General features: G+C 41.2%; 2 protein-coding genes across 8 annotated transcripts; one reads left to right on the top strand and one right to left on the bottom strand.

The window, feature by feature from the left end:
- Positions 1-215: 215 nt before the first annotated feature.
- Positions 216-22,490, bottom strand: LOC135935386 (coronin-2B-like). 7 transcript variants are annotated; one of them, XM_065477664.1, is made up of 11 exons: positions 22,292-22,489; positions 7,799-7,996; positions 7,470-7,586; positions 4,867-4,959; positions 4,624-4,814; positions 4,311-4,569; positions 3,053-3,271; positions 2,649-2,945; positions 1,047-1,178; positions 915-992; positions 216-812 (listed from the first exon to the last, which is right to left on the bottom strand). In XM_065477664.1, exons 1-11 carry the CDS (start codon positions 22,469-22,471, stop codon positions 681-683), a joined length of 1,896 nt encoding a protein of 631 aa, XP_065333736.1. In that variant the 5' UTR covers positions 22,472-22,489; the 3' UTR covers positions 216-680. The 7 variants fall into 7 exon arrangements, with proteins under 7 accessions (XP_065333736.1, XP_065333737.1, XP_065333738.1 ...); XM_065477665.1 differs by having other exon boundaries at positions 1,047-1,175; positions 22,292-22,488; XM_065477666.1 differs by adding an exon at positions 8,090-8,139 and having other exon boundaries at positions 915-1,178; positions 22,292-22,433.
- Positions 5,833-7,177, top strand: LOC135935674 (uncharacterized). The gene is made up of 4 exons (XM_065478169.1): positions 5,833-5,930; positions 5,986-6,086; positions 6,150-6,482; positions 6,632-7,177. Exons 2-4 carry the CDS (start codon positions 6,033-6,035, stop codon positions 7,016-7,018), a joined length of 774 nt encoding a protein of 257 aa, XP_065334241.1. The 5' UTR covers positions 5,833-5,930; positions 5,986-6,032; the 3' UTR covers positions 7,019-7,177.
- Positions 22,491-24,912: the final 2,422 nt, after the last annotated feature.

Below are 24,912 nucleotides of genomic sequence, written 5' to 3'. Positions count from 1 at the left end.
TCCTGCTGCATGAAAGAGGTGCTTGATCATTGAATAATTTAAAAATATCTTAAATTACAATCTTTCGCCGGGAAGAAACCAGAAATATCTTTAATTTGGTAGAAAAAAAGTATTTCAAACGCCATAAATAATTCCAGACAACTTTTAAATTTTTTTTATAAAATACTAGTTATTTTCCTGAGGGATAATTTTTTTGTAACAGAAACACGGGTTAGTTTGTCGGCACAATTTATATAATAAGCTTGAAGCTTTTCACATAGAATACACAAGCTGCTATCAAGCACATCGTTTGTGATCTTAAAAATACAATAAAGACGAGCTATAAATAATTCTATTCATGTCAATTAGATCGTTATATATATAATAAAAGTCATCATCCATTGTTACAAAAAATTATCCAAAATTCTGATAATGTGCGCTCTCTATAATATGTAAAAGTAAAATAGGATTCCCGGATTTCACTATAAATGCCATTTCATGGAAGCAGTGTGCCTATACAATACGAACATGCTCATCACAAATTAAACTTAGCAATGGAAAAAAAATAAAAATTGTTCAAAAGGCAATTTTCTTAAGGTGAGGATACAGGCAGCGAAATTCCTTCGACTCTGGTGGTTTCATAGTTTGGATGATTGTAATCATCTAGCAACATGCAATATTTTTGTTTGTAATTTCAGATTTTAGTTGATCAGCTTGGCGAGTTTCAGTTGGTGCACTTTCGACTCGAGCTCCTTGATGATCTTGTCTCTGGATGCGATTTGCTGTTTCAGTCGCACCACCTCTTCGCACTTCAGCAGAAACTCTTTCCTCAGCTGAAAACAAAATCAGTTAATTTCAGCAACAATTATTTCATTTTACACATTTTTAATCGAAGCACTCAGCTGTTTTTTTTTAAATATTTGAATGAAAATCACCTCAAGCTCCCCCTTGGGCGCGTCGATGATAAGGACTTCCTTTTCTGGCTGAAGCGCTTCCATGATGCTTTGGTCCTTCTGCAAGAAAATGCTTTTCTTTTCTTTGAAACCTTCCCTCTGCGCAAAAGGTACCAAAATGGAGTTGCTGTTTGGTTTGCTGCCAAACATTTGTTGGATCTGCTGGAACCTGGCGTTTTGGCTCGTTTTTTGGCTTTTCTCGTTCATCTCCTCGTTTTCCTTGTGCTTTTCGTTATCCCGCATCTTCTTGAGAGGAAATGAAAAGTTAAAATCTGCGTTGCGACAAAAAGACAAAAGCGGGCAAAGCAAATCATAGCAGAACATATGAATTGAGTATTTTATATACTATATTTACAATTTACCTCTTGGGAATCTAAAGCTAAGAATTTTATATGCAAAGATGAATTATTGTTATCTGGCGCAATTATTTTCCAAGCTGTTTGTTGCAACAGAAAAACGACAAACCCTGTTAAAGAAAGTGATTAGGTGTTGATCATTTTGGGCCAAAAGTGGCGGACCAGGGCGGATCAAGAAATGGACAACATGCAGCAGCACGGCCAGGGTGGCCCTGACGACACTGAAACCTGCGCCGCCAACCAGTATCGTCCACCGACCCTACACAAGTTTACAATGTCATCCAACAAGCCACCAGTGGTATAAACAGCGTCCAGTTTCATCATTTTGTAGGGCTGTGAATTTCAGTTTATATTTTTAATTTTTCGGGGATTTGAAACGAACATTCTGTCGGCATGGGTTCTCCGATTTGGGCGAAATTTGGTTGAGGGTATAATAAAATAAAATCCGTAAAATCGCCCGTTTTACACGGGCCCAAAGATTGCGGTTTTTGAAAAAGGATAGTTTATTTGTTCGAAAATTTTCAACTTGTTTAGATTGGGAAAATAAAAAATGGTGTTTAAAATGACAAAAAAATCTGGAAAAAAATTTCAACCAAAAAGGGCCCACACCTGGCAACAACATATCATAATATATTGGTGATGGGCTTTTTTATTTTATTTTATTATTATTTATTCATTTATTTTTTGAGAAAATCGAGAAAATCAAAGCACCAATAAAAAAACATGTTTTTTTTGGCAAAAATCAAGTTTTTTTTTAAGTCCATTATTGTGCAGATTTTGAAGGGATTTGACCCTAATTAGATTGATCTCATGGATAATTTTTCTTATCAAGGTCATGGTTGGGGGCTGAGACCCACCCCCTAGCTGTCTCCCGGGGGCGGAATATTTTAGATAAACAATTTGGTCAAAAGCGAGCGTTCTTTCGCTTCGAGAAACACAGAGGTATCAGCCGCGAGATTTACGGCGGCGGCTGGTGGGACTAGCTTACAATCAGCCAAATTTTTTACCCGGTGGCCGCTGGCCATTTTTACCGGCGGCTGACAATATCAAATGTCAATCTAATGTTTTTTTCTCCTGCACTTTTTAATTTTTTACTCTTTTCACCAGCGGTTGGCGTGGCTGAGACCTCTTGAGAAATTCAATTCAACCCCTGCTCCAACAAATTTCGGCCAATTCTGAGTATACCAATACCCCCATGCCAACAATGCGTTGAAAATGCAGTTTATTTCAAGCAGAAAATAAGTTATCCAGAATCAACTGGACTTGTTTGTACTTGAATTAAATCTTTCCTTCTTTGGAGTGGAAATTCAAAAACGGTTTACTACATTTCAAAACGAAAATAAAGGCAGCATGATCTCACCTCAATTGGTCTATAGTCGGGAATGGTCTCTTGTGAGAGGAATGCGAATTTCTTTTTGTTGTTGGAAATTACGTTGTTGGCCGAGTTAGTCTTCTCCTCAAGAACAGGCTTCTTGTTATTTTTACTCGGCGACACCTTGTTATTCTGCGTGTGCTGCACGGGCCCTCCCTTGACGTCTCCAGTCTTCATGGACATCAAAATGGGCTGCTTGTTCCTGCCCGACGCCCATTCGTCGGCCGTGAGACCCGGTTTGGCAGCTGCGGTGTCAGGGAACAAGTCCTCTTGGAACTGCTCGCTCTGTTGGAACAAACAGAGGCGTCATTTGAAAGAATTCCGGCATCCCGACCCCTCGAATGTAAAAGCAGAAACGAAAAGCGGACGAAACGAAACGAGTGCACACTTACAGAACTTACTTTTCGAGGCACAATCATCGAGACGGGCTCGCACAGGTTTTTCGTCGCGTGCAGCTTGTAGAACCGAAAGATTTCGCACTGACGCACGTCCAGGCCGCGCTTTGGCATCACGCCCAGACCCCTTTGAGGGTAGCCGGACAGAAACTGGTTCAGGTAATGCAGGTACGGCGCGTTTGGGGTCACTTCGTAGTAGCGGATGTTGCCATCACCCTAGGAATTATTTTTATTTTGGGTTCAGTGTTTAATTAAATGACGATCAATGCCTATCGAATAAAAAATGCCACGGGTAAGAGGACAAAATAAGCATCAGGCCAATAAAATATTAATTTTTCAGGTTATACGAGACAATTTTAGAGACGACCTTTTGAAATCTCCTCTACTCCCGGTGCAATTTAAAAAACAAAATGTGCCTTGGATTCCTCTCGCCAAGCCAAATCGAAATTTGGTGACCTAAAAGGTCTCACCACTGTTAATTTTGAAAAACACGAATTTCCGTACTTTTTTCCAGTTTGCAAATATTGGCAACTCCATTGCAAAAACTACCCACCTTTAGACTCCTATTGATCTCCCCTGACCAGCTAAAGGGTTCACCCCTTTGGACACTCCTACCACAAAAGTAGCAAAAATGTTCTTTCTCAGGGCTTGAAAATGTTTTAAACTATCCAAAACTCCCATTCCTTATTTCAATATTAAAGCAGTCCCACAATATCATTAATAAAAAATCCAAAACTTTTTACTTTTTTCAAGGGGGTAGAAATATAGCAATTTTTGGGGTAAAGGGTAGGCAAAGAACCTCCTTAACCCTTTGGCTGATGAGGGAAAGGCCGAGACAAGTTTAACGGTGGCTAGTTTTTGCATTCCTGATGGTTCGAATCCGAGAACAAATGAATGCAAAACACGAAAAAGTAGAAATATTCGGGGGGTTTCGAGTTTTTTAGTGGAAATTTTTCATAGCTAAATAAAACTATGAAATTTTCACGCAATATCACGCATACCATGGGATAAATTTAAGGTAAACTTTTAAAATTCCGGAATTTCAATATTAGAACATAAAATTAATAAAAGAGACCTTTGACCTCGACCTAGGACATCAAATTTGGTGTCAGTTCGATCAGGCATGGCGAAAAGAATCCAAATCACGCATCATTTTTTTAAATTACCACACGTGAAGTGCAATACAGTCTTATCAAAGTTTTCCAAAACCCGTAAATATGAATTTATTAATGATTGAAACACTATATTATCTCACTTTTCCGGCAAGGTATACGATCTGAGTGTCGTGGTCGTAGTAAGGGAAAAGCACGCCTGAAGATGAATCGATGATTTCCTTGGTCAGAGGCTCGCTTAAGTCGTCTTGGTCCCAAACGGCATACTGTCTATCCGAGTGTCTCGAAAATCCGGTGGTGAGAAGCCGGCCGGAATCGCCGAGGAAAACTACTTTGCACGGTTTGATGCCTTCGTGGCACTCGCCAGATGACACCACAGCACCCGTCCTCGGCTCAATCACTCTGAGAGCAGAATTATATTTAAAAAAAATTGATTTTTTTTTTTTCAAATTATACCTCAGCTTTCTGTCTCGACAAGTGGTGGCAATAAGACTTCCATCGCGGTTCAAAGAGAGGCACTGGATGGCCTCTGGGTGGCAGTCGATGACGTTGAGGATGGCCCCTCCGTTGGCCACTGTCCACACGACCACCAAACCATCGGCTCCGGCGCTGAACAAGACCGACTGCGCCACCGGGTGCCACTCAATCTGGCAAAACAGGTTGATATACAAACTGCCGAACGATCTGGGCATGTAAAACCTGTGTGACGCGTCGCCGGTGGCCTCTCAGCTCGGCCAACCAGTCCTCAAGGTGGTCGGAAAAACCTTCGTCCTTGATGTGCCACAGCTTCACCTGAAATTAAAAAAAAAAACATGACGTAAGAAATAAAAAGTGCGAGATTTTCTTATTAACAAATAATGAGATAAGAAATAAGTTCTTAAAAGGCACAATTATTCTTTGAAAAATACAATTTGTGAAAATATTTTTTACCTTAATTAGAAATACTATCTAAAAATGAGGAACGACCTAAAAAATTCCAGTAATTTTTTGAAATATTTGAACTGATTTTAAGGACCTTGACCTCTTGTCTTAGGCAGTTTTTCAACCTGGCCAAGTTGCTTGGCGTTTAAATTATAACGCCAATTTTTTTCAATTCATCTCACTCACAACTAAAGTAAAAAATTCACCTTTATTTAAAATCACGCGAACGTAGCAATCTTTGAGCCCCTATAAAATATTTATGCAATTTTTTGTATTTTGACCGTATATTCACAGGTTCACTATAAGGCAACACATCCACCAAATTTCATCGAAATCTTAAGACCCGTGCCAAGAGGCAACTGGGCAGTGAGCGACCTATATTAGGATTATGTTATCATGGCGAAACTGAAGTATTTTGGGTATTTTGCTACAATAATCACATTACACTGAGAAAAACTCGTCTAAAATTCACTACCCTCGAGTTGAAGAACTGTTGGTTTGATTAATTTGGTCTGCATAGCAAGAAAATTAATAATACATATGTGATGGAAGTTTTGTCAAAAGATTTCAGGAGCTGCAGAACAAGATAATGTTATGAATCTCGTTCATTCCCAGCTCCAAGATTCCCTCCCGCCTTACCCCCACTCCCCCATCCATTGCCTGCCTATTTTACCATCAGGGGAACACTGGCCTCTAGCGGTGAGCAAACAAACTATTACAAAGAGCCAATCCAATCACCTGACGCCTCAAACAGCAAACAGAATTCAGTAGAGTTTCCGAAACTGACAGAACGTGACCACGGCGCTTGAATGTTTACATCTACGGCAGCTCTCAAACCAAAAGTAACCGGCTTTAATTTTTCCCGTTTATCAACACTAATTTGCCCTTTTTCTCCAGCATTTCGCGCCACACGCAGAATTCGTGGTCACTTAAAAGCCAGCGGCATGGACGAAGAAGTTGAGGAACTGCTGCATCGACCACTGAGACCCCTACTGATGGTGAGTGTACATTTAAAATTATTTCCTGGAAAGTGTATGTATTATGTGATTTTCTTTCTCCAGAGAGCGAACGCACCAAACCAGGTCCGGTTGGTGCCCATTCTTTCGGTTCAGCGCCTCGAGGAAAGGGGGGATGGCCAGCCGCCAAGGATGGGCAATGTTAACAGACTTCTCATGGTGGTCCGTGACTCGGAGGACCCACCGGTGCCCAACCTCAACATGTATATTCGTCCCAACGAGACTGTCATCAGCCGAACCCCCCAACCGACCCAACCAACAGCTGCCGCACAAAGTACGGCGCCAGCTGCAGCTGAGCCGACCGTGCCTTCAACCAACCCTGCCCCTCAAAATTCGGTGACCTCCTCTATTGCTGCCCGACAGAAAGTTCCTTGGGAGGTTTGAAGCCTTTTTGTTTCTCTATATGTACAAAATAATCGCTGGCATGAAAATAGGCTGTTCACTTGGAAGAAAATGGTCGATTTGCACTCGACACCAGGTTCTACATTTTTAATTTGAGACTCACTTGAATTTGATTTGATTTTCAGGAGTTTAAGACTTTCAACAACAACAAACGTCGTCGCATCGATAAACAAAGAGCGCTTGTAAAGTCGATGCGCGCAAGTGAAAAAATTCGCATCCTGGAAATGCGAAGAGAAAAACTGACTGCCGCCGTGATGAAAGGCAAATTGGAGCTCGAGTACCTGGGCGTGCAGCTGCACGGCATGGAGTCGGGTGACTACCCTTCCACCTTTGGCCCCATCGTCAGGCTCCAAAAGCAGAAGCTCAAGGACAAACTGGATCAGCTCAAAACGCTCTTTGAACAGTTCAAGGACGAACTGGCCGTGTACAAAAAGGAGAAGAGCGGGTTAAAAGACTTGTACGGCTTAAGTGACTCAAAGAAAGCTCCAGCGTCGGCCGGAGATCAGTTGTAGTGCAAACGTGATGGACTTAGCCAATGAGAAATGGACACGCAATAAATTTTGTACTACAAAGTGAGATAATTTTGTGATTTTGACTTTTGCGAAATTAATTGAATTAAAAATACTGCTTCCCCACACTCGTTCTAGTATGGTGCAGTCCTTGATTCTTAATTTCTTTGAAATTTCTTCACTTATGAACCCTAATAAATTTTCCTCTACAAACTCATGAGATAAATATTTTGGCGAAAAATTTCTTCTGGTTTAATGCAACAAAAAAAGAGTTCTGAAGCTCCAAACATGAGAATTTTGAAGCAATTTTTTGTTCATTCATTAGGTATGTGCATAAACCTAAATCCAAACCTAAACTTTGAGATTTTTAGTTTGGGTAAATCGCTAAAATTGTCAAATAAAAAAATTTAAGGGTCGAATCCTTAGATTTATCTGAAAAGCAAAAAGCACTCACCGAACAGTCTTCCGAAGCTGAAGCGATAATGTTGTCGTTGAAAGGGTCCCATTTGACGTCCAGAACAGGTCCAGAGTGTCCAACAACCCGGCCTGCGTTGAACTCCTGACGGCCAGTCTGAAATTTTGCGGCCACAATACACGTTAAATTAGCACTGCAACTTTATTTTGACACTGCCAATCGGTTCTTAAGGGTCTAATTAGACACGAAAAACCACCAAATGCGGCTGTCTAACCCAATTTGACCCTCAGTAATCGATTGAAGCTGTCAAGAATGACCGATATTCCTATAATTAAATTGGTTTAATTTGGAATAAATGCTGAGGTCACCTGAGAAAGGGGGAGGACAACAAAGGCTCCTCCGCCGGCAACCTCTGTGACAATGGCCACGAATTTTGGGTTCACGGCGCAGAAAAGCGCGTCGTGCGCATTGCGCGTGATTTTGATGTTGTCGTAGCTGCGCTCCCTTCGCACAGGCTGACCGTACACATGGCGGAACTTGGAGCTGCGGACCCCTCGGAATGCCAGCTGGAAGAGAGGGTGGACAAAAAATAAACCAGCACACGGGACAACGTACAGCACAAATCTCAACACAGAACAAAAAATAAAATGGACAGATACCTGCAGGTTGGTCATGCCTTCTGGTGTCTAAAACAGCAAAACTCTCACAACTAAAAGTGAAAAACAAATAATCAAATTAAACGCTTTTCTACAAAATACAATATCACAAGAATATAATAATTGGAATTGGAAATAATGCGTCATGCTCAGAAATTGGTATGGCGGCCGCACGGGGAATTTTCGGTTTGTTTTCCGCAAATAGTCAAGTTTTGCAATAGATTGCAATCATCCTACTTTGAATATGAATGCAATTGTTGTACGTACTGAATATTAATAGGTTAAATTTGCCTTGCCTTAAAAGAATGCAGATAACTTAGAAACGCCGTTAAAATCGTGTATTGCGGTAGTCGACGATGCAGAATTTTGTTATTTAAAATAAGACCGTGTAGTATTATTTGCGTCCTCCAAAAAACGGTTTAAATCTCAGATTTAACTGTCGATCGGATTTTGAAAAACCGCACACAACTAGACTAGTCTCAATAACCTTATCTAGAATGTCGGGTGCCAACCCTTGAACCTCCTACTTGCACAAAAAATATGCGTAAAATTTTACAAATATTTTGTCGTTTGCACCTCACTGCATGGGGTTGGCCTTTAGGGGTTGAAAAATAGATGACATATTTTGACTGCTTCAGCTATCTAGGGGAGATTATGAAGAGTCAAATTTTTATTAAATCTGATGCTTTTAGAAACTTAGATTTGGATAAAACGTGTTTTCTTGTGAAGACCTGCATAATCAATAACACTGCGACAGCTAAATCTCGGTTTACAAGAGTCGTATTTACTAAAACTGCATTTTGCTCGACTCGTCTTCACGTTCCATGATGTACTGTAGTAGTTTCAGGGCGATACACACTTAATTTCGGTATATAGAGAGGTGCGAACGACAACAAAAATTGTACAATTTACCGATTTTTAGGGTGCAAAAAAGGATTTGAAGGGATTAAACCTTAAACTACCTCGTTCAGGTAGAGGAGGTCTAGAATAGTCTAGTGGTGTGTGGTTTTTGAAAATCCGACCGTTAGGAGCTGAAATTTGGGCGTGAGAGCATTTTTCAAAATCCTGAAAAAAAACTTTTTATAGTTTTTATTTTTCAATACAAATAGGATCTTATTTTGTAGATAAAATATATACATTTAAGTGAATTTTAAATTTTTGGCCGTTATATTCAGACGGTTTTGGACTTTGTAATCGGTCAGAGCCGTTTTTAAGTGAAGAAAGCAATCTTAAAATTACGTAATTCGTGATTATTTGATGCCCAAATGAAAATCGGAAATTCGGACCGTGTGTTAAATTGGCAAATCTTTAAATGGGCATTTTAAAGCTCGCATTATCCCCTCACTTTTATGGGGACCTCGAGCCAAAAACCCCTTTGGCAAAGGGCGTTTTTAGCCAATACGCAGACGTGGCTGGCGGAATGCAATGCGGCGGATTGTTTGCGAGCCACGAGGGCGAGTTGCAATCGATTTTGGAGCAGCACGGCAGAGGCAGCATCCCATTCAGCGCGTTTGGCGTGCCGTGCGGCTGGCTGGCTGGCTTGGTGGGTGGGTGGGTATGAGCATTTCGCGGGTGGAGTGGCGCTCGCACTCACACCGACCGGTGACGCAATAATTGGGCTGGAAACACAGAATGCGCATTCAGAGAACGAGCCAGAGCGGATAATGAAATCACTGCAAGCTTTTCTCTATCTAATTGCCTTGCACGACGGATGAATAAATCCATCGCAACCTTGTGCGTTTGTGTCACGCCAAAATTCCATGCGCGCTGCTTCCTCCAGGCCCATTTGCATATTATTTCTGCCCGAGATTGTTCAAACGAGTCTCGATTTCTCAGGTTATTTCTTTGTTTGAGATTGTATGTCAAAAGCGTCACCTCTGGCTATGCCGAGACACGAGAGTGTCGCCTTTCGTTCGGCGATAATTTTTATCGCGAGGTTACTTCGTTTTTTGTTCCCTGCGTGTGCGTGCGGCTTCACGGGCACAAAAAGTTTTCAGGCTGATCCTGTTGAATCACGAATTGCATGCGAACGCGGAACTACGCCCTTTTGCCTCGTTTGTTCATCAGCTGCGATGTCTTTATTGTTACGGTTGATTTGTGCGTGGCGGCTGCGGCGGCGCCGAATATCAGCCGATCTAATGACAAAGACGAAAAATACCACAAATCCTTCGTGTTTTATGCCGTATATCTTGTGCTTTCTGCTCAAGCTGGGAGACAGTTTAATCTTGCACCTGCTTTATAAAAATCACCACTGGCGAGAGCAATTATTGTTTGAAGCCGCCAACAGACGGCACCGCACAAAATAATTAAGATTTTAACGCACGTCCACTGCGATTTTGGACGCAAAAGTTTCAACACCAAAATGATTTACGTAAAATCATTTTTTTTTTCAATTAAATATTCTTTGCAGACACTTTCACTGCGATTGGCTGGACTGATTGTTGTTTTTCGCACATAAAAAAAAGTATTTTCAGAGAAGAATGCGCAGTGGCAGGATTTCGTGCCTTATAATAGCAAGTAACCGGTGGCGTCATCTCCTGGCAACTTTGGACACTAAGGGCTTAAATTCAAAAACTTCATTTTTTAAGTAAATGGTGAATTTGAAATTTATTGCTTAGGATGTGCAAAACTGATGTATGTGCCATCAAACGAGCACGAATTATAAGTTTTAAAGCACTCAGACGTATTTTGATAATTTATGCAACATCAGTAAATCGATCAAACAGAAAATCTAAGTAAATAAAACAGCAAATTTAACGCTTTCCCCGTATTTTCATTTAATTTCCCGGAAAAACGCCCCAATTTGAAAATACCCGCGAGATAAGCCAACTCCAGTGTTCAGAGAACCCTCTAGATGAGTGTTTCGGGAATTCAGCAATTTTTCCAACGCTCGACCAACTCGCGGAATACGGTTATTTGTGTCCAGCGGCATGTTTGGTTTCAAAGCTAATTTTTTGTACTTTCCATTTTGTGTTAAATCTTGATTTTTTAATTAGTGTTAAATTAGTACCTGCTAGAGGTAGATTTCGAATTATGCTTGGAAAATATTTATATTTTATGAGAATCAATAGTGCACTTTAACAAAATTACTTTCAAATTATTATCAGGAAGTCTTAAGTAATCTTGAAACGCTTATTATTATCATTCATGAGTTTTAAGCGAGATGTTATCAGCCTCGTCAAGAGATGCTCATCATCTAACTGGTGAAATCCAGAGCTGCAGCTTTCTACCTCCAGATTATGATTCCCATCCCACATGAAAGTAACCCGCGTCTTTCGAGGTTTTTGAGACATAATATAGTTGGCCGAGTGGTGAGATGAAATGAAAAGAAACACACACAAAGAGACCAAAATCTCAAAGGTTAATTTAACAGGTGTTGTGCGCCGCAGATGAGGTTTCTCAAAGGGACACTGCTGCATGTTCAGCAGCAAAAGCGTCTCTCGTGTGTGTGTTTTCCCAGCATCAAAGTGGGCTGTGTGAATAATTCATCCAGCGTTTCGCGCGCGCGTAAATCAAAAAAGTCTGTGCCATCGGGGACTTTCATATGTATCGCTTGGAAAGGCTTGTGTTTCCGCGTCCGTGGGAGCGTAATTTTAGTCAAATCAAAGACCGATCTAGGGTTACATACACGCGTGCATTGTTCATTATACCGTTCGTGCCCTCTTTGTTTTCAAATTTTTACTGGCAGTTTATTGTTTTACGATATTTCATAATAATTGTTGTAGCGTGTGATGTGTGTTCCGTGTGTGTGTGCGATATGCCATCGCTTACCCCAGGGGGAAAAAATAGAAATGCGCCGCTGTGTCATGCACGAGAGCGGAAAAGTTGAGCGAAAAAGTCACAAAGGGACTGCTCTCGCTGATTGTATCGGCAACAGGATAAAATGAAATGCCTCCAACCTGAATTATTGGAGTTAACCAGCAATTTGTTATTATTTGTCTTTATTGAGGTTGTTTACAAGTTGGAATTCACCATGAAAGAACGAAATAGATACATAAATATTATGGTAAAAAATGTGAATTATTTTCATTTGTGGGAACTAAAAACGTGTAAAATATGTTATAATTTCCGTTCCATTTTTTTATAGATGCGCGACCAAAAGAACTCAACAACGGACTGACGTGTGTTGAGTTGGCGTGTTTTATCTACCATCTAAATCTAAATTTCAGACCAACAAAAATTTTTCCACAAAATCCCATGAAAAAAATCAATCCATCCAGATAATTAGCTTTGGAGTGGATTGATGCAGGGGACCAAGAAGTTGATCAAATTATTAGTTTTAAATATTTGCTCTAAAATGTGTGAGCTAGTAGGACTTTGCCCCTACTAAAATTCAAATATTTCCAATTTCATCCAAAATTTCCGACACTTGACCATATTTTCTTGGCAGATTGTCGGGGAGACTCTTTTTTTGTGAAATAAATTAGATTTCAAGTAGGGAGGCAGTCCCCATACCATTTAAAAAGTCATTTTTCTCAAAAATTTAGGCCTGAATTGAACCCAAAGGGTTATGCATTGGCCAACAAATCTAAAATCTTTAAGACTAATTAAAATTTAACAGTAGAAAAATGTAGCATAGAATAAAATGGGTCTACGATTAAGTTCCAAGATTTGAATCAGAAAAGCATTAATTAAAATAAGATCCAAGCGTGAAATTAGTGCAATTAAATAGGCTGCAAGCGAATTCCTAGAAAAAATTATCCACAATCTCGGAATTATCATTTTTTACCTGTGTGGTGATTTATTGATACATTGATGTTTACTTCACATTTATCAAGGATATTATGGAATGAGATTTCCTTCGTTTTACCGCGATTGGTATATAACAAACCGAAACGAAATTCGACCCGCCTATTTACCTAACGGCAATTACGCATATCAGCGCCGTCCATAATATGCCGCGTAGATTATTATGCACGCACGAATGTTTTGAAACGGTTCAATGTCAACATTATGGACACCGCCGAGTCAAAGTCGGCATCGATTTTCGTTCTCCAATTACCACTGCAGCGCGCAAAATGTAATAATCACGTGGGAAAAACGGTCATACGAGTTACGCAGTGCTTGTGCAAGCCATCGATTTCTCTTGTTCCCATTATAATTAATAAATAATTAGTTCATTGCGAAAGGTGACAATCTGCAAAGGAATAGTTTTGGTTGGGTCGAAATTCAAACTGCCAAAATTGCTTGAAAAGTAGTTGGATGTCTAAAAACTTTATATTTTTGGAAACTGTTGAGCGAGATGAATCAAATGATGTGTTCCTTCCAAATTTTCCAAAATTTCAGATGGAAATGTGTTATGGGAAAATTGTTTCTTAAAAAAAAGTGACGGCTTGTTAGAGTTTTAATTTTTCTAGGTTATTTAGAAAATTCCCCGAAAATTTTTGGATTATTCCTATGAAACTTCAGTTTAATTTTTCAGTTAATAGTAAAGATGACTATTATTTTGCGCAAGTTGTTTTCAACTGTATTATGATGTTGTTTTGACTGTTCAAGATCAGCGATAATTAAGCAGGACATTCGTGATCGCATCTTCTCAGTTTTTCACGCCCTTCATAACAGTACCCCGCGCGCGCACTTAAAACGAAATTACTTTTTGCACGCTGCGAATCGTAAAAAAAATCCGGCTGCGAAATTGGCAGTGCTCATTGCGAATTCCCGTCGCGAAAAGGGCAAGTTTAACGAGCGGCTGCGATGCTGGCAGTTCCGCCCACCTCCGCGTATACTGCAGTGCTCCGGGGTGTTTTCTCGGGAAAGCACCAGCAGCCAGGGGTGAGTCATCCCCGTTGCGCCGCGTCTGCCCAAAAAGCAAGCAAGCAGCAGCAGCGTGCGGAGAGCGAGAGAGAGAAAAAAAGAGTTCGTTGACTCCTCAGTTCGTATTCGTATACGCACACCGCCGAGTGCACCGAGCGTGCGATGATTCGTTTTCAAATCAAACAGCCGGACACACCGCTGCTGGCTAATTATATTTAAATTATTCCACCAGTTGCAACGTGCCCTAACGGAACCTGATTAATTTTGGTCCGTGCAGCTCTTGGCTCGTTGCTCGGCGTGATCAATCAACATTGCGAAACGTAACTCGAGCGGAACAGCCGACTAGAAATTCGGGAAGCTGTCGGCACGCGAGATGCGATGCCAAATTTGCTCCGTTTTTCCTTTCCTTCGTTAGACTCTTGTTTTGACCTGTTCTACGCGCATGCATTTAGCGCAATTTGCTTAAGTACACGTTGAAAGAGGAACGAACGGCAACTTTCTTTTCATTTCTTAGATTGCTCTTCGATAGCTCGTAAATGCGATCAAAGAAATTTCTAATGTGGTTTGCCACAAATTCTTCTTTTATTTTGTATTTAGAAATTATTCGCCAATAGCATTTGTTAAAAGCTCACGTTTTTTTTAAATTTGAAATTTTATTCCTCTTCAAGACTGCATCTTTTAGGCGTGCTCAGGATGTTTACGTTTACCCTTCTTATCGCAGGATAAATAACACCGATAGAGGAGTGAAGGAAGCAATAACGCGCACTAAAAATGATATTTTAATTTTTACTCGTGCTCTGCAGCCGATGAGATCACTCTTTTATGACTGCGAAGAAAACGTAAAATACCGCAATAAAAACTAATATCCTGATAAGTTTCATGCCAAAGTCTCGGAGATGGTGCAAATAAAATATCCATGCGCAATGGTATGAACGACCAAACGTTTATTTACATTTTCTACGAAGACGCATTTCGAAAACCAGTAAATCAGGATTTTAGGTGAAGAACGACGCATTTTACGAATTTTCCGCGCTCAATTCTTTTTAATTTCTAGTTAACCAAGCCCCCATTCAAAATTCCCGTGAGTTACGCCCTCTTTTGTGGTTGCTGTTTGCAAGTGGACGTGATTTTCGATATGAAAAAACTATAATTCTTATAGCAGGAATAAGTGATTGACTATTTCCAATGAGCAAACAATAAATTGAAGCTCACTTTATATAGCCCTGCCTCATGTCCGGTGCAATTCAAAGATGGGAAATTAGGTCTCGTAGGCGGCATACGTCTGTCTCCCAGCAGCGGCGGCGGCGGCGTGGCTGCGATTGACATGGATATGCATATTTGACATCCGAGATCGGTCGGATCGATAATAAGGCGCCGATAATGCGTCCTGGCTGGGACTAATCCGTGTTTGGCCAAGCACGGAAAACATTTTTATGTTCGTCCGGACACTTAATACCCCCCCACGAACGACGTCCTGCGATTCGACGACACGGCTGATTGGAATCCACGCAACGAGCTTACGTCGTCACTGGGTCGAATTGCAGCTTGATTAAAAAGAGCAAAGCACGTGATAAGAACCGTCACCGTCCTACATCTTTTTGGACCCTTTGTAGGATATGAGGAACAATCTTCGAAACGTGGTTATTTCTCTAAGAAGCACTGGAATTTCATTTTTGACAGTGCTAATGAGGGTCGAATTAGGCTAGAAAGTCGAATCACTCGGTCGACAATTCGACACGACGTGCCGATATTCGAAGAAAATGTAAAAACCGTTTCTTTGGCGGGTTTTTCATTTGAATAAGAACGCCGGCGACCAATCAGAGATGGAAGTGGTTCTCTGATTGGAAGTTGCGAGACAGCAGCGCCACAATGAAAGCCAGCGGAAACTACAAAAAGCTGGCTGTCACTTGACTCGCTGTCGCTGTGGCGCTGCCAGCACTGCGACAAGGAACCAATCAGAGATCCGCTTTCTTCTCTGATTTCGTTTTCTTAGTTACGTCAGACCGAAAACCGCCAAAGTATCGGTTTTAACGTTAATCAATTGACGTTTATCGAATTGTCGCCTAAGTGATACGGCTGCCCAACCTAATTCGACCCCAGGAATCGTTTGGCACGGTTAAATATTTAATTTCTAGTGCTAATTCAAACATCAATTTTCGATCTGTTCAAAAAGGCTTTCACCAAGATTTTATTTTTTGAATAATTAGTTAAATGGTGTCGTGAATGACAATTTTATCGAGCCAAAACAGCACAATTTTTCTTTTTCTATTTTTTCATGGCTTTAACCGCGCATGAAACAGCGACAATGTGTCTGTCATAAAAAGCTTTGCGAGTTTGGTGCATGCCCGAGCAGTGGAGCAGGCAGCCAGTGTATTGTGGCGGGTCGAAACTCAAGGAAATTACCCAGTGTAACGAGTAACGAAGAACACGCGAGTGTAATTTCACGTGTGTTTATTTTACGGTGCCGTGCCGCCGCCACCGCCGCAGAAGAAGCAGAAGAATAGGAGAAGAGAGAAATAAAGACAAACCTGCAACAGCATTATTATTTCTGCTCGCCACCGTCTAACACCGCACGGTGTTTTACTTAATTTATATGCGGCATGGATACAGCCAGCACTGCATTCACCTAATTTAATCACGATTCAAGCAGCGTCGATCCAGCCTGCGGAAAATCGTTAATGTCAACGCGACGCTTGTGCTGAGGGAAAATTATTGAAATTGTTCATTTGGACAATTTGCAAACGCCATTTCTCATTCTCACCTCCTTGTGGTCCATTGCATTCCTTTTGTCAAACAAAATCGAGTGAACACCAAAATCAAGGTGAAAAAAGAACATAACAAATCATTTGCGGTCATTTTTCCCGTTTTTGCACTTCCTTGCAAACTCGGAAAATTTTGTAAACACCAAATCTTGGCTTCTAAGTGTCAGAAATGAAAAAGCGCCCACCATTTGACTCGGATTAATCTGCCCTAGTGCACTGAAGGGTTTTTGGGGGTGTTATACTGACCCAACCCTAATAATGACCGTTTCCATGGATTTTGTTCCACGTTGCCTGATTTTGTGGCTCTGGCGGAATTTTTTCTTTTATTTCTTTTTAAACCTGACGGAGAGTTGTGCGAACCCTGTTTTAATCTGGGGCAGAGAAATAATTCACGAGAGCTCGCTCAGGAAAAGTGCGCGTAAGCGCGACCGTTGCGACTAACGACCGTCCACTTTTCATCCCGATTGTTGAGCAAAAATAATCACCCACCACCCGAGACCCGACGGGGGCCACTCACTTGTGTGAGGCAGGTTCAAGGTCGATTGTTCTCGATTCGCTGAGTGTGGTGACGACGGTGAGGAACAGACAGCAGCCGGCAAAGGCGCCTCGGCTATCGATTCGGCGGCGCCGGCCGGCCGGCGGGCGACACACGCAGACGGCACGACGCCGGCAATTTTCATTTTTACGACACCGTCGTGGCAGGGTGGCAGGGGCAGCGCCCAGGTGCAACAATAAACTAAATGAGATCAGCGCCAAAAACAGGGAATGCATTTTTTTACGCAAACTTCCTCTCACGCAGATGAACAAAAGGAATGAGAGGGCGGCGTAAGTACGTGCTTGAGGCGAATTGCGTGAGTTAGTGGCGCCTTATTAGCTCTTCCCTTGATGCCCACTCGAAAAAAACTTTGCAGGGCTTGACAAATGGCTGGGTAATTGACACAAAGACTGTCCGGAGCCTTTTTTCGCAAATAACCGTCCATTTGAGTTTGAATTTAACACCCTGCGCCCTACGTAAGAAGCCGAAAATTTTAAAACCCGCTGCAGAATATTTAAAACTGACGTTTGTTTAACAAAAATATGTATATATTGAAGTTTTTGAAAGCCTGACAAAACAACTGTGTGAACTCTGATAATTTGGCCCTTGACTGCAGTAGAACTCACCGGGCGAGAGATAAATTTTTAGATTTCCTTCGCAGCTTAACCACGTGTGTAGCGTGGTGATAACATCAGTATAGTGTTTATCTATGCTCCCAGCGCGTTAACTTTCCCTCTTTCTGTTTGTTTCACAGAAGTTATTCGAGATAAGGATCTGACTATGTGTTCGTTCCTCGTGTAGTCAAAGCAAATTAATTATAGCGGCCATGTGGATTAGTTAAGTAATGGCCCGCGCCCTTTCATTACTATAAGTATTGTTGTCGAATGCGGAAAAACCACATTCAGCTGAGATAAGCGCATAACTCACGCTCATAAAGGAAGCCTAATAGCCGATATTTTTTCAACAGATGAGAAGGATAGGAAATTCTTGATGGTTGTTAAATAATATCTTTAAATAAGGAAACAGAGAACTCCAGATAGAAATAAAATAAATAAATAAATAAATATATCTTAAATCACGCCCCCATTTTAAAATTCCCACAAGTTCTCAGTAAAAGCTTCAAATTTCCCGCACTTTGCGAGACGTGCCATAATGGCTTCTATTTAACACTTTTTTTATTTTGAAAACCAGGTCCCTGTTTCACCTGCAATTTTTTTTAGGAAACTGTCGAATTTTCAGGTGCTGCGCCTTTATTTATAATTTTCCGGGGAACAAACGCCCCCAACGCCCCCATTCCAAAATTCCAGTGAGTTCTATGTAAAAACGTCCAATTTAACGATTTTCCTGAGCTTTGCAACATGTGCTACGCCTTCTTTTTAAAATTAATTTTGTAACTTGGTAATGTTTCCAAAATTTAACTCGTGGAAGTCGACGATTTAAGTGGTTTTAAGTGGAAAAATGGTTCAAATAAGGTAGAGCTACACAGCGGAGGAAACCAGAAATCTCAATAATGCGGATGTTAAGTTACAAGTCGCTGTCTTTATAAGCACCCAAAATGTTTCTTTATAGAGGGAACCAAATTTGTGTCGCCTTTGAACACGCGCGAGACTGAATTTACTTTTCCAGTTATGTTTCAAGTGCTGAGTGTTGGGGTTCAAAGCAACATGTTGCCCTCTAAAGAAGAAAAGAAACAGTGAGTCAGACTCGAACGGTTACATCATGCACCAGGCTGGCAGACGCACCACTTCTCGGCACTTCTGTCTGGCTTTTAGACTTAATTCGGGTGCATTAGCATTAGCATGCTCTCTCTGCGGCCGAGAGTTTCGGGTTACCAGCACAATTTTCGCTCGCAACACGGACAAAAAGCTCAACTCGCACGTCAGCAGCAATTATGCCGTTGCTTTTTGTCCGATTTGCTGCTCTTTCAGACGACAGCTGGTCGATTCTAATTGCGAATAATCCGGCAGTGAGGCGGATGAACCTTTTTTCGCTTGGCAGCGCTGCGCTCCGGAGGCTGGGAGCACAAACAGGAGACGCCGCGCGACACGCTCCAGGTTCACTACACTCTCCTTTCAACTCAGTGTGCACGTCACTCGGGAAACCAGAAAGGAGTTTATTCTCGGTGATTCTGTTGCTTCTGCTTCCTTTAATCAAAGTCACCCACCCGAAAGAGACGAGTTTGAGTACTTGTTTGTTGCGAAAGCAGTGCAAAGCTGTGAATTTGCTCACTGCTGCCGTGGCTCTCAGCAGATATTCAAATTGAATTGTTGAAATTGCCGAGTTTACGTTGAAATAACGCTCAACAGAAACTACAAAGAATTATTGTTCTCTTTATTTGACTCGAAGGCACTCAACCACTCATTCGTCAAGCCCAGACGAAAACAATAAAACTGTTCAGCTTTTTTCTCTTTTAGTTGTTGAACTTTTTAAGATAAGAGGAACTGAAAGTGTCAGAAAGCCATTTCAAATTAATCTGAAGCGAATACTAAATCTTTTTCTAGATTTCATTATACCTGATTATACCGAAAAATGGACTGTTTGGGTTAAATAAAAAAAATATTTACCAATTGTTTATCACTCTTGAAAAGTAAATAAACAATTTTACTGTCCCTAAGCAACATTGAATCATTTAAAATTTTAAATTTGGATTGTAAAATTAATTGATTTTTGAAATGGAATTGAAACTTTGCCATGAGAAACAGTCAATTCTTCAGAGACGTGCAAAACCCATCGTTGATTTTTTTTTCTGCTACCGGATATGCGCTGTCAAATGGCCATCAAATAAGTTTTTAACAAGTTTCAAAATCCAATTATTTAAACAACTAATAAATTTATATTTTAATCAGGATTTAACAACCTGGATATTTAATAAAAAAAGTCAAATATTACAATTTTCTTTCACTTTGCGGCGCCTTCTTTTGAAATTTACCAAGTACCTCAATTTAAAAATTCCTGCTGGTCTGTCAAATTTTACGATTTTCCTGCGTTTAAAGACACCATGCCACGATGCCACGCCTTCTTTTGTAAAATAAAGGGAACCAGGTCCCCGTTCTAAAATTCCTTCAAGTTCTCAGAAAAGATAAGTCATATTTTGCGATTTCCCCGCGCTTTTCAACACATGCCACGCCTTTTTGTAATTTTCTAGGGAACTACGCCTCAATTTCAAAATTCTTGGGAATTCTTCTTGAAAAAGAGCCATATTTTATTATTTTCCCGCGCAAAATGACACGTGCCACACCTTCTTTTTTAAAATCCCGCGACTTACTGGTCACTTTTCACAGAGACTGGCTTTTCAGTGTAAAGTTGTATAGTTTTTTTTTTTAATAAAAAACAGCTATATTTTCTAAGAAGTGTACAACAGAATGTTTGCCGTTTGCAGCCGAAAAGAAACGAGCGGATTTTTCATCAAATAATTTAAACGTTGAGCTGTTAGAAATTGATTGATTTTTTCCAAGACACCAGCAAAAAGCCAATTTTTAGCACATCCCTTTCCATTCATAAATAATTCATTGAGTGGTTGTGCAGAATTTTATTTGCATGGCGTAGAAGTGATTGCACGTGTTCATTCGCACCGCGGCTGAGTGAAATTTGAAGCGTTGAAACAACAAAGCGCAGTTCATTTCATTGTTTTCTCACCACATGGCAGAGAGCACTGCGATGACGGAGGTTTTGCACGCAAAGTGGCCAGCCGAGCAAAAAGAGGCAAACTTTTAGCCGAGGGATACATATCAGATGCTGGAAATAAAAAGTAAGAGCCCTGCTAATGAGCAACCAATGAGCTTTTCACACGCGAAGCGATTCAGAACACAATTGGCCATTGTAAAATTTCGATTGATTCAAAATTTCACTCGGAATTAATTAGATGTGTCAGCCAGCCGCGCAGCGCCGCGCCAGCTGGCAAATTTTGGGTCACGTGGGCAGCCGCCAGCCGCCGTGAATCTGGCTAAGCTGTGCCAGCCGCCGGTGAAAAAGGGTCAAAATGTCTTGCGGCCCTTCGGGTGGTAAAGCACTATAAAAAACTTGACGTTTAAAATGTTGCCAGCCGCGCGAGCCACGAGCCGCCGGTGAAAATATTCGGTTAAGCCGGTCCCGCCAGCCGCCGCCTTAAATCTCGCGGCTGACACCTCTAGATATATAAGTCAACTCGGCACACTGCAGAATTAGCCAAATTTCTGGAAAAAATAAACGATCTTTTTGGTTATTTTAGATTCCTCTCATCGCGATCTATCCAAAGGTGAGCGAATTTTGAGATAAAATTTCCAAAAATTTGTAATAAATGGTGATTTTACAATACGAGGCCAGTGCTCGTCGCTTAATTAGCATGAAAATTTTGACAAATTCGACACAATGCCACTTGTTTGACGACAAAAATTATTTTGATAGTAATTCGAGACGCAGACACGTAAAAACACGATCGAATTTGACACAACCAGAGCGATGCAGTGACTTATTTTGAAACTGAATTCCTATTTGATTGCAAATATAAAAATCGGAAAGGCTTTTAGTGAGTAAATAAACTTGGAGCGTACGGGTTGGAGGACAGATGATTTGCGAGTGCATTGGCAGGCGCAGGCAAGGCTGACAGCATCTTTATTTTTCGATCTGGCGGGGCAACAGCATGCTTCGCTGGAGCGAAACCTTTTCATTCTTTCCATTCTTTGAATTAATGCGCTCGTTCGCTGGGTGCGAGCGACGAATTTCGCACGAAAATCGCAGACAAGAGCAACGAGCCTTAATAATTAATTCTCATTATTATCCGTTTAAAGGCGAAAATTAATTATTCAATTACCCATTTAAATCAGTACATAAATAAATTTACATTTTTGTGTTTTCCTTCATTTTCAAAGTGAGAAATTAAATTTAAAAAATTCCCTTTTCTTGAGAACTACGTGACGGAGCATGACAATATACCTAATTAACTGATAACGAAATGCGTTCAAGAATGCCGATACGAGAGCTGATTATCGCCCACTTCATCGGCCTTTAAAACCCCTTCTTTTCTGCCCTTACATAATTTAAAAAATGCATACTGGCAGCTATCCATCGAATGAAAATAAAATCAAAACACACCCCTACACACCCCCCGTGCGGGCAGCGATGACTCATTCGAACGCATGCATGTCGGGGCGAGGGGGTGGCTGCTGTCCGACTCACCCTTTCCTTGGGTTTGTTGCACGCCCGTTCGTCCACCAGCGAGTTGCTCGCGGCCACTATGTCCGGCATGCGTCGTCCTGCGCTGACTCGTGCCAAAACACTGCCTCGGCACTGCGACTGCGACTGCTGCTGTTGCTGGTGGTGCTGTGGCTGCAGCGCCGGCGAAAACACCATCCTCATCCTGCTGTCGGTCTGCTCGTGGTTCGTGCTGGTCGCACTCCCGCTCTGACTGACGGCGCCTCCGGTGCCGGTAGAGACGCGCACGCCATCTCACCGCTGCCGCTGCAACCACTTCGCACTGCGTGTACCGTTTGGCTTCAGCGGCGCGATGGGAAAATCGGGAATATTTCGATCTTCAACCTTTGGACGTTGCAATTTTGTTTGTTTTGAGTTTTGCAAAGATTTAATTAGACATCAGATATAGAGAAACACGCACGAGAGCTTTAAAATTTTTGATCGGCACCATTTTGACTTTTTGGTATGTGCGTGGCCATTTTCCCGGAAAATCAGGGTGAAATTTAGGATTTTGGAAATTTCTGATACCAGTCTTTTGTTGAGCTGGCGTGAAAAACTACTTTTTCAAACATGAAAAATATTTACCAACGTTTCTACAGCGATTGGCTAAATTGATTTGGGGTTGCGGCACGTCGAAAGAAAAATAAATATTATATTAAGTGAAGAACTCACGATGACAGGATTTAGTCTTGAAATGGCAGCGAAAGTGCCTTAAAATTAAATTTATTATTAGAGCTAATGGTGTGGCGCCATCTGTTGGTGGCTTTGAACTTCACCATCTTTTTTGCGAAAGCCATTGGTGTTCGAAGCGGCCAACGTATCCTCTCAATTTTACGGCATTACCGTTGCAATTTAGAGCATTCCTCTGCTGCTTGAAATAATTTCTTTTGTGTGTTAAAACTGTGTTTGGACCAGCCAAATTACATATTATAGGAACGTGAAAATCAATTTTATGAAAAAGCTTTCCCGATACTTCACAGCGATTGGCTGGACTTGATTTTCGTTTAAAGCACACGAAGTAGTGAATTTTAAGAGCATATATATAAAGGATAAGGATCGAGTTATAATAATCAACAAATAAAACAAAATAAATGCAGTTCACATAGTGTAAAATTTTATTTGACTGCACACAATATATAATTGAAAATATAATATAAAAGGTAGTATGGGAGCCAGGTCGTTTTAATCAAAAGATCAACAAAATTACGCCACGAACATAATCAACAAGATTATTTCCAGTCACTAAGGAAAAACCCTTTTAAAGAGCAACTAAAACCTAGCTTTTCGTTTATTCCAATCGATTCGTGAGGGTCGAATGGGTGGGGTAAGTAATATTTCGAGCAAATATATCGAGCAGAGGCGCAAAGCAAAACGCGCAGGTTTCTTAAGTGCGCGCAGCGCGTGAACCTTTTGATTGCTACTGCGCAAGCGTCACCCCCTCTCAGATGCAAAGCATTGGCAGCTGTGACATTTGAGGAGTAACGCTTGCGCAGTAGCCACTGCTCGCACGTCACAACAAATTTTTCGATGAGAATAATTATTTAAATCACCTATTTCGTCCGTCAGGAATTGATTGGAAAAAACGTAGTTTCAGTGAGTCTTTAAGAAAAATAGCATTAAAATTAAAATTACTTATTGGCAGCCAAAATATCCTTTGTCGCCAAGTCGTATTTGTCAGTTATTTGCCTTACTTGCTCAGACCAACATAATGCACACTCTGAATAGTTGCACATAATCCAGTGACGTAACAAATTGCGATAATCCAAGCAGTATACCCAATAATCACAACGCTCGTCCTTCTTCGCTTCGCATTGCGTTATGATGTGCTTCAACAGCATCTTCAATTCGCGGCATCGGTGCACGCACTGCGCAAATAAAAAAGTTAAATTTTGTCCAGTTTATAATATTATAGGTGCGCCCAGCGGCAGTTTTACCTTGGCTGGATCGGCTACTATCCTGTTGATGTCTCTGTGCCGACACATAAACGCATGCAACAAGTGATGTAGATTCGACTGAAGATGAGCTAAAGTCAATTCCTCGCCTTCTGATGTTGGCGTTTGCGATTCTCCAGAATGAGGTTCTTCCTCCTGTTTCTCATAAAAAATAGAACACATTAATATCACAGAATAACTACATAGACTTGACTGGAGGAAAACACTTAATATGTGATAAATATTATTGAATTACTGATGGTTCGTCGGATTTAATGACACGCTGGTTGGCCAAACCATGCGCGGAACTGGGAGGCGGCTCGACAGTCTTGGGAGTGAGGGGTGGCTCGTCCTGCGATTTAGAAGCATTTAAAACGTCCTCCTCCTGCCGTTCAGTGGAGGCTGGTACTTCCAAAACGTCCTCCTGTGGTTCCAACCACGCGCGTTGAAAAGCAAACTCTATAAGATTAAAAATGCGGGTTTCTTACACAGGATGAGCCGCTGTCCAAGACGCGACCTTCCACTTTGTCATGCGTCTTCTGTGGTTCAGAAGTAGCCTCCACTTTTTCCTCTTGTTTCTGCTGCTGAGGCTGTTTGTTGCCCTTGTTGCTGCTCGGCCGCTGCAGGGTACCTGCGTATGTTACCTGCGGAGCAAAGGTAACCCGCCGAGTAGGT

Source organism: Cloeon dipterum, chromosome 2, assembly GCF_949628265.1.
Source record: "Cloeon dipterum chromosome 2, ieCloDipt1.1, whole genome shotgun sequence".
In the NCBI taxonomy this organism is placed as follows: Eukaryota; Metazoa; Arthropoda; class Insecta; order Ephemeroptera; family Baetidae; genus Cloeon; species Cloeon dipterum.
This window is presented reverse-complemented; position numbering and strand designations above follow the sequence as displayed.

What these genes read in the sequence shown, in the direction of transcription:
- LOC135935386 (XM_065477659.1), bottom strand. Translation starts at nt 22,471, where the DNA reads ATGAGGATGGTGTTTTCGCCGGCGCTGCAGCCACAGCACCACCAGCAA. An exon ending in ACCGGCGACGCGTCACACAG is followed by an intron (nt 4,815 to 4,866) that starts GTTTTACATGCC and finishes CTGTTTTGCCAG; the next exon opens with ATTGAGTGGCACCCGGTGGC. An exon ending in TGTCGAGACAGAAAGCTGAG is followed by an intron (nt 4,570 to 4,623) that starts GTATAATTTGAA and finishes TTCTGCTCTCAG; the next exon opens with AGTGATTGAGCCGAGGACGG.
- LOC135935674 (XM_065478169.1), top strand. Translation starts at nt 6,033, where the DNA reads ATGGACGAAGAAGTTGAGGAACTGCTGCATCGACCACTGAGACCCCTA. An exon ending in CACTGAGACCCCTACTGATG is followed by an intron (nt 6,087 to 6,149) that starts GTGAGTGTACAT and finishes TTCTTTCTCCAG; the next exon opens with AGAGCGAACGCACCAAACCA. An exon ending in GACAGAAAGTTCCTTGGGAG is followed by an intron (nt 6,483 to 6,631) that starts GTTTGAAGCCTT and finishes TTTGATTTTCAG; the next exon opens with GAGTTTAAGACTTTCAACAA.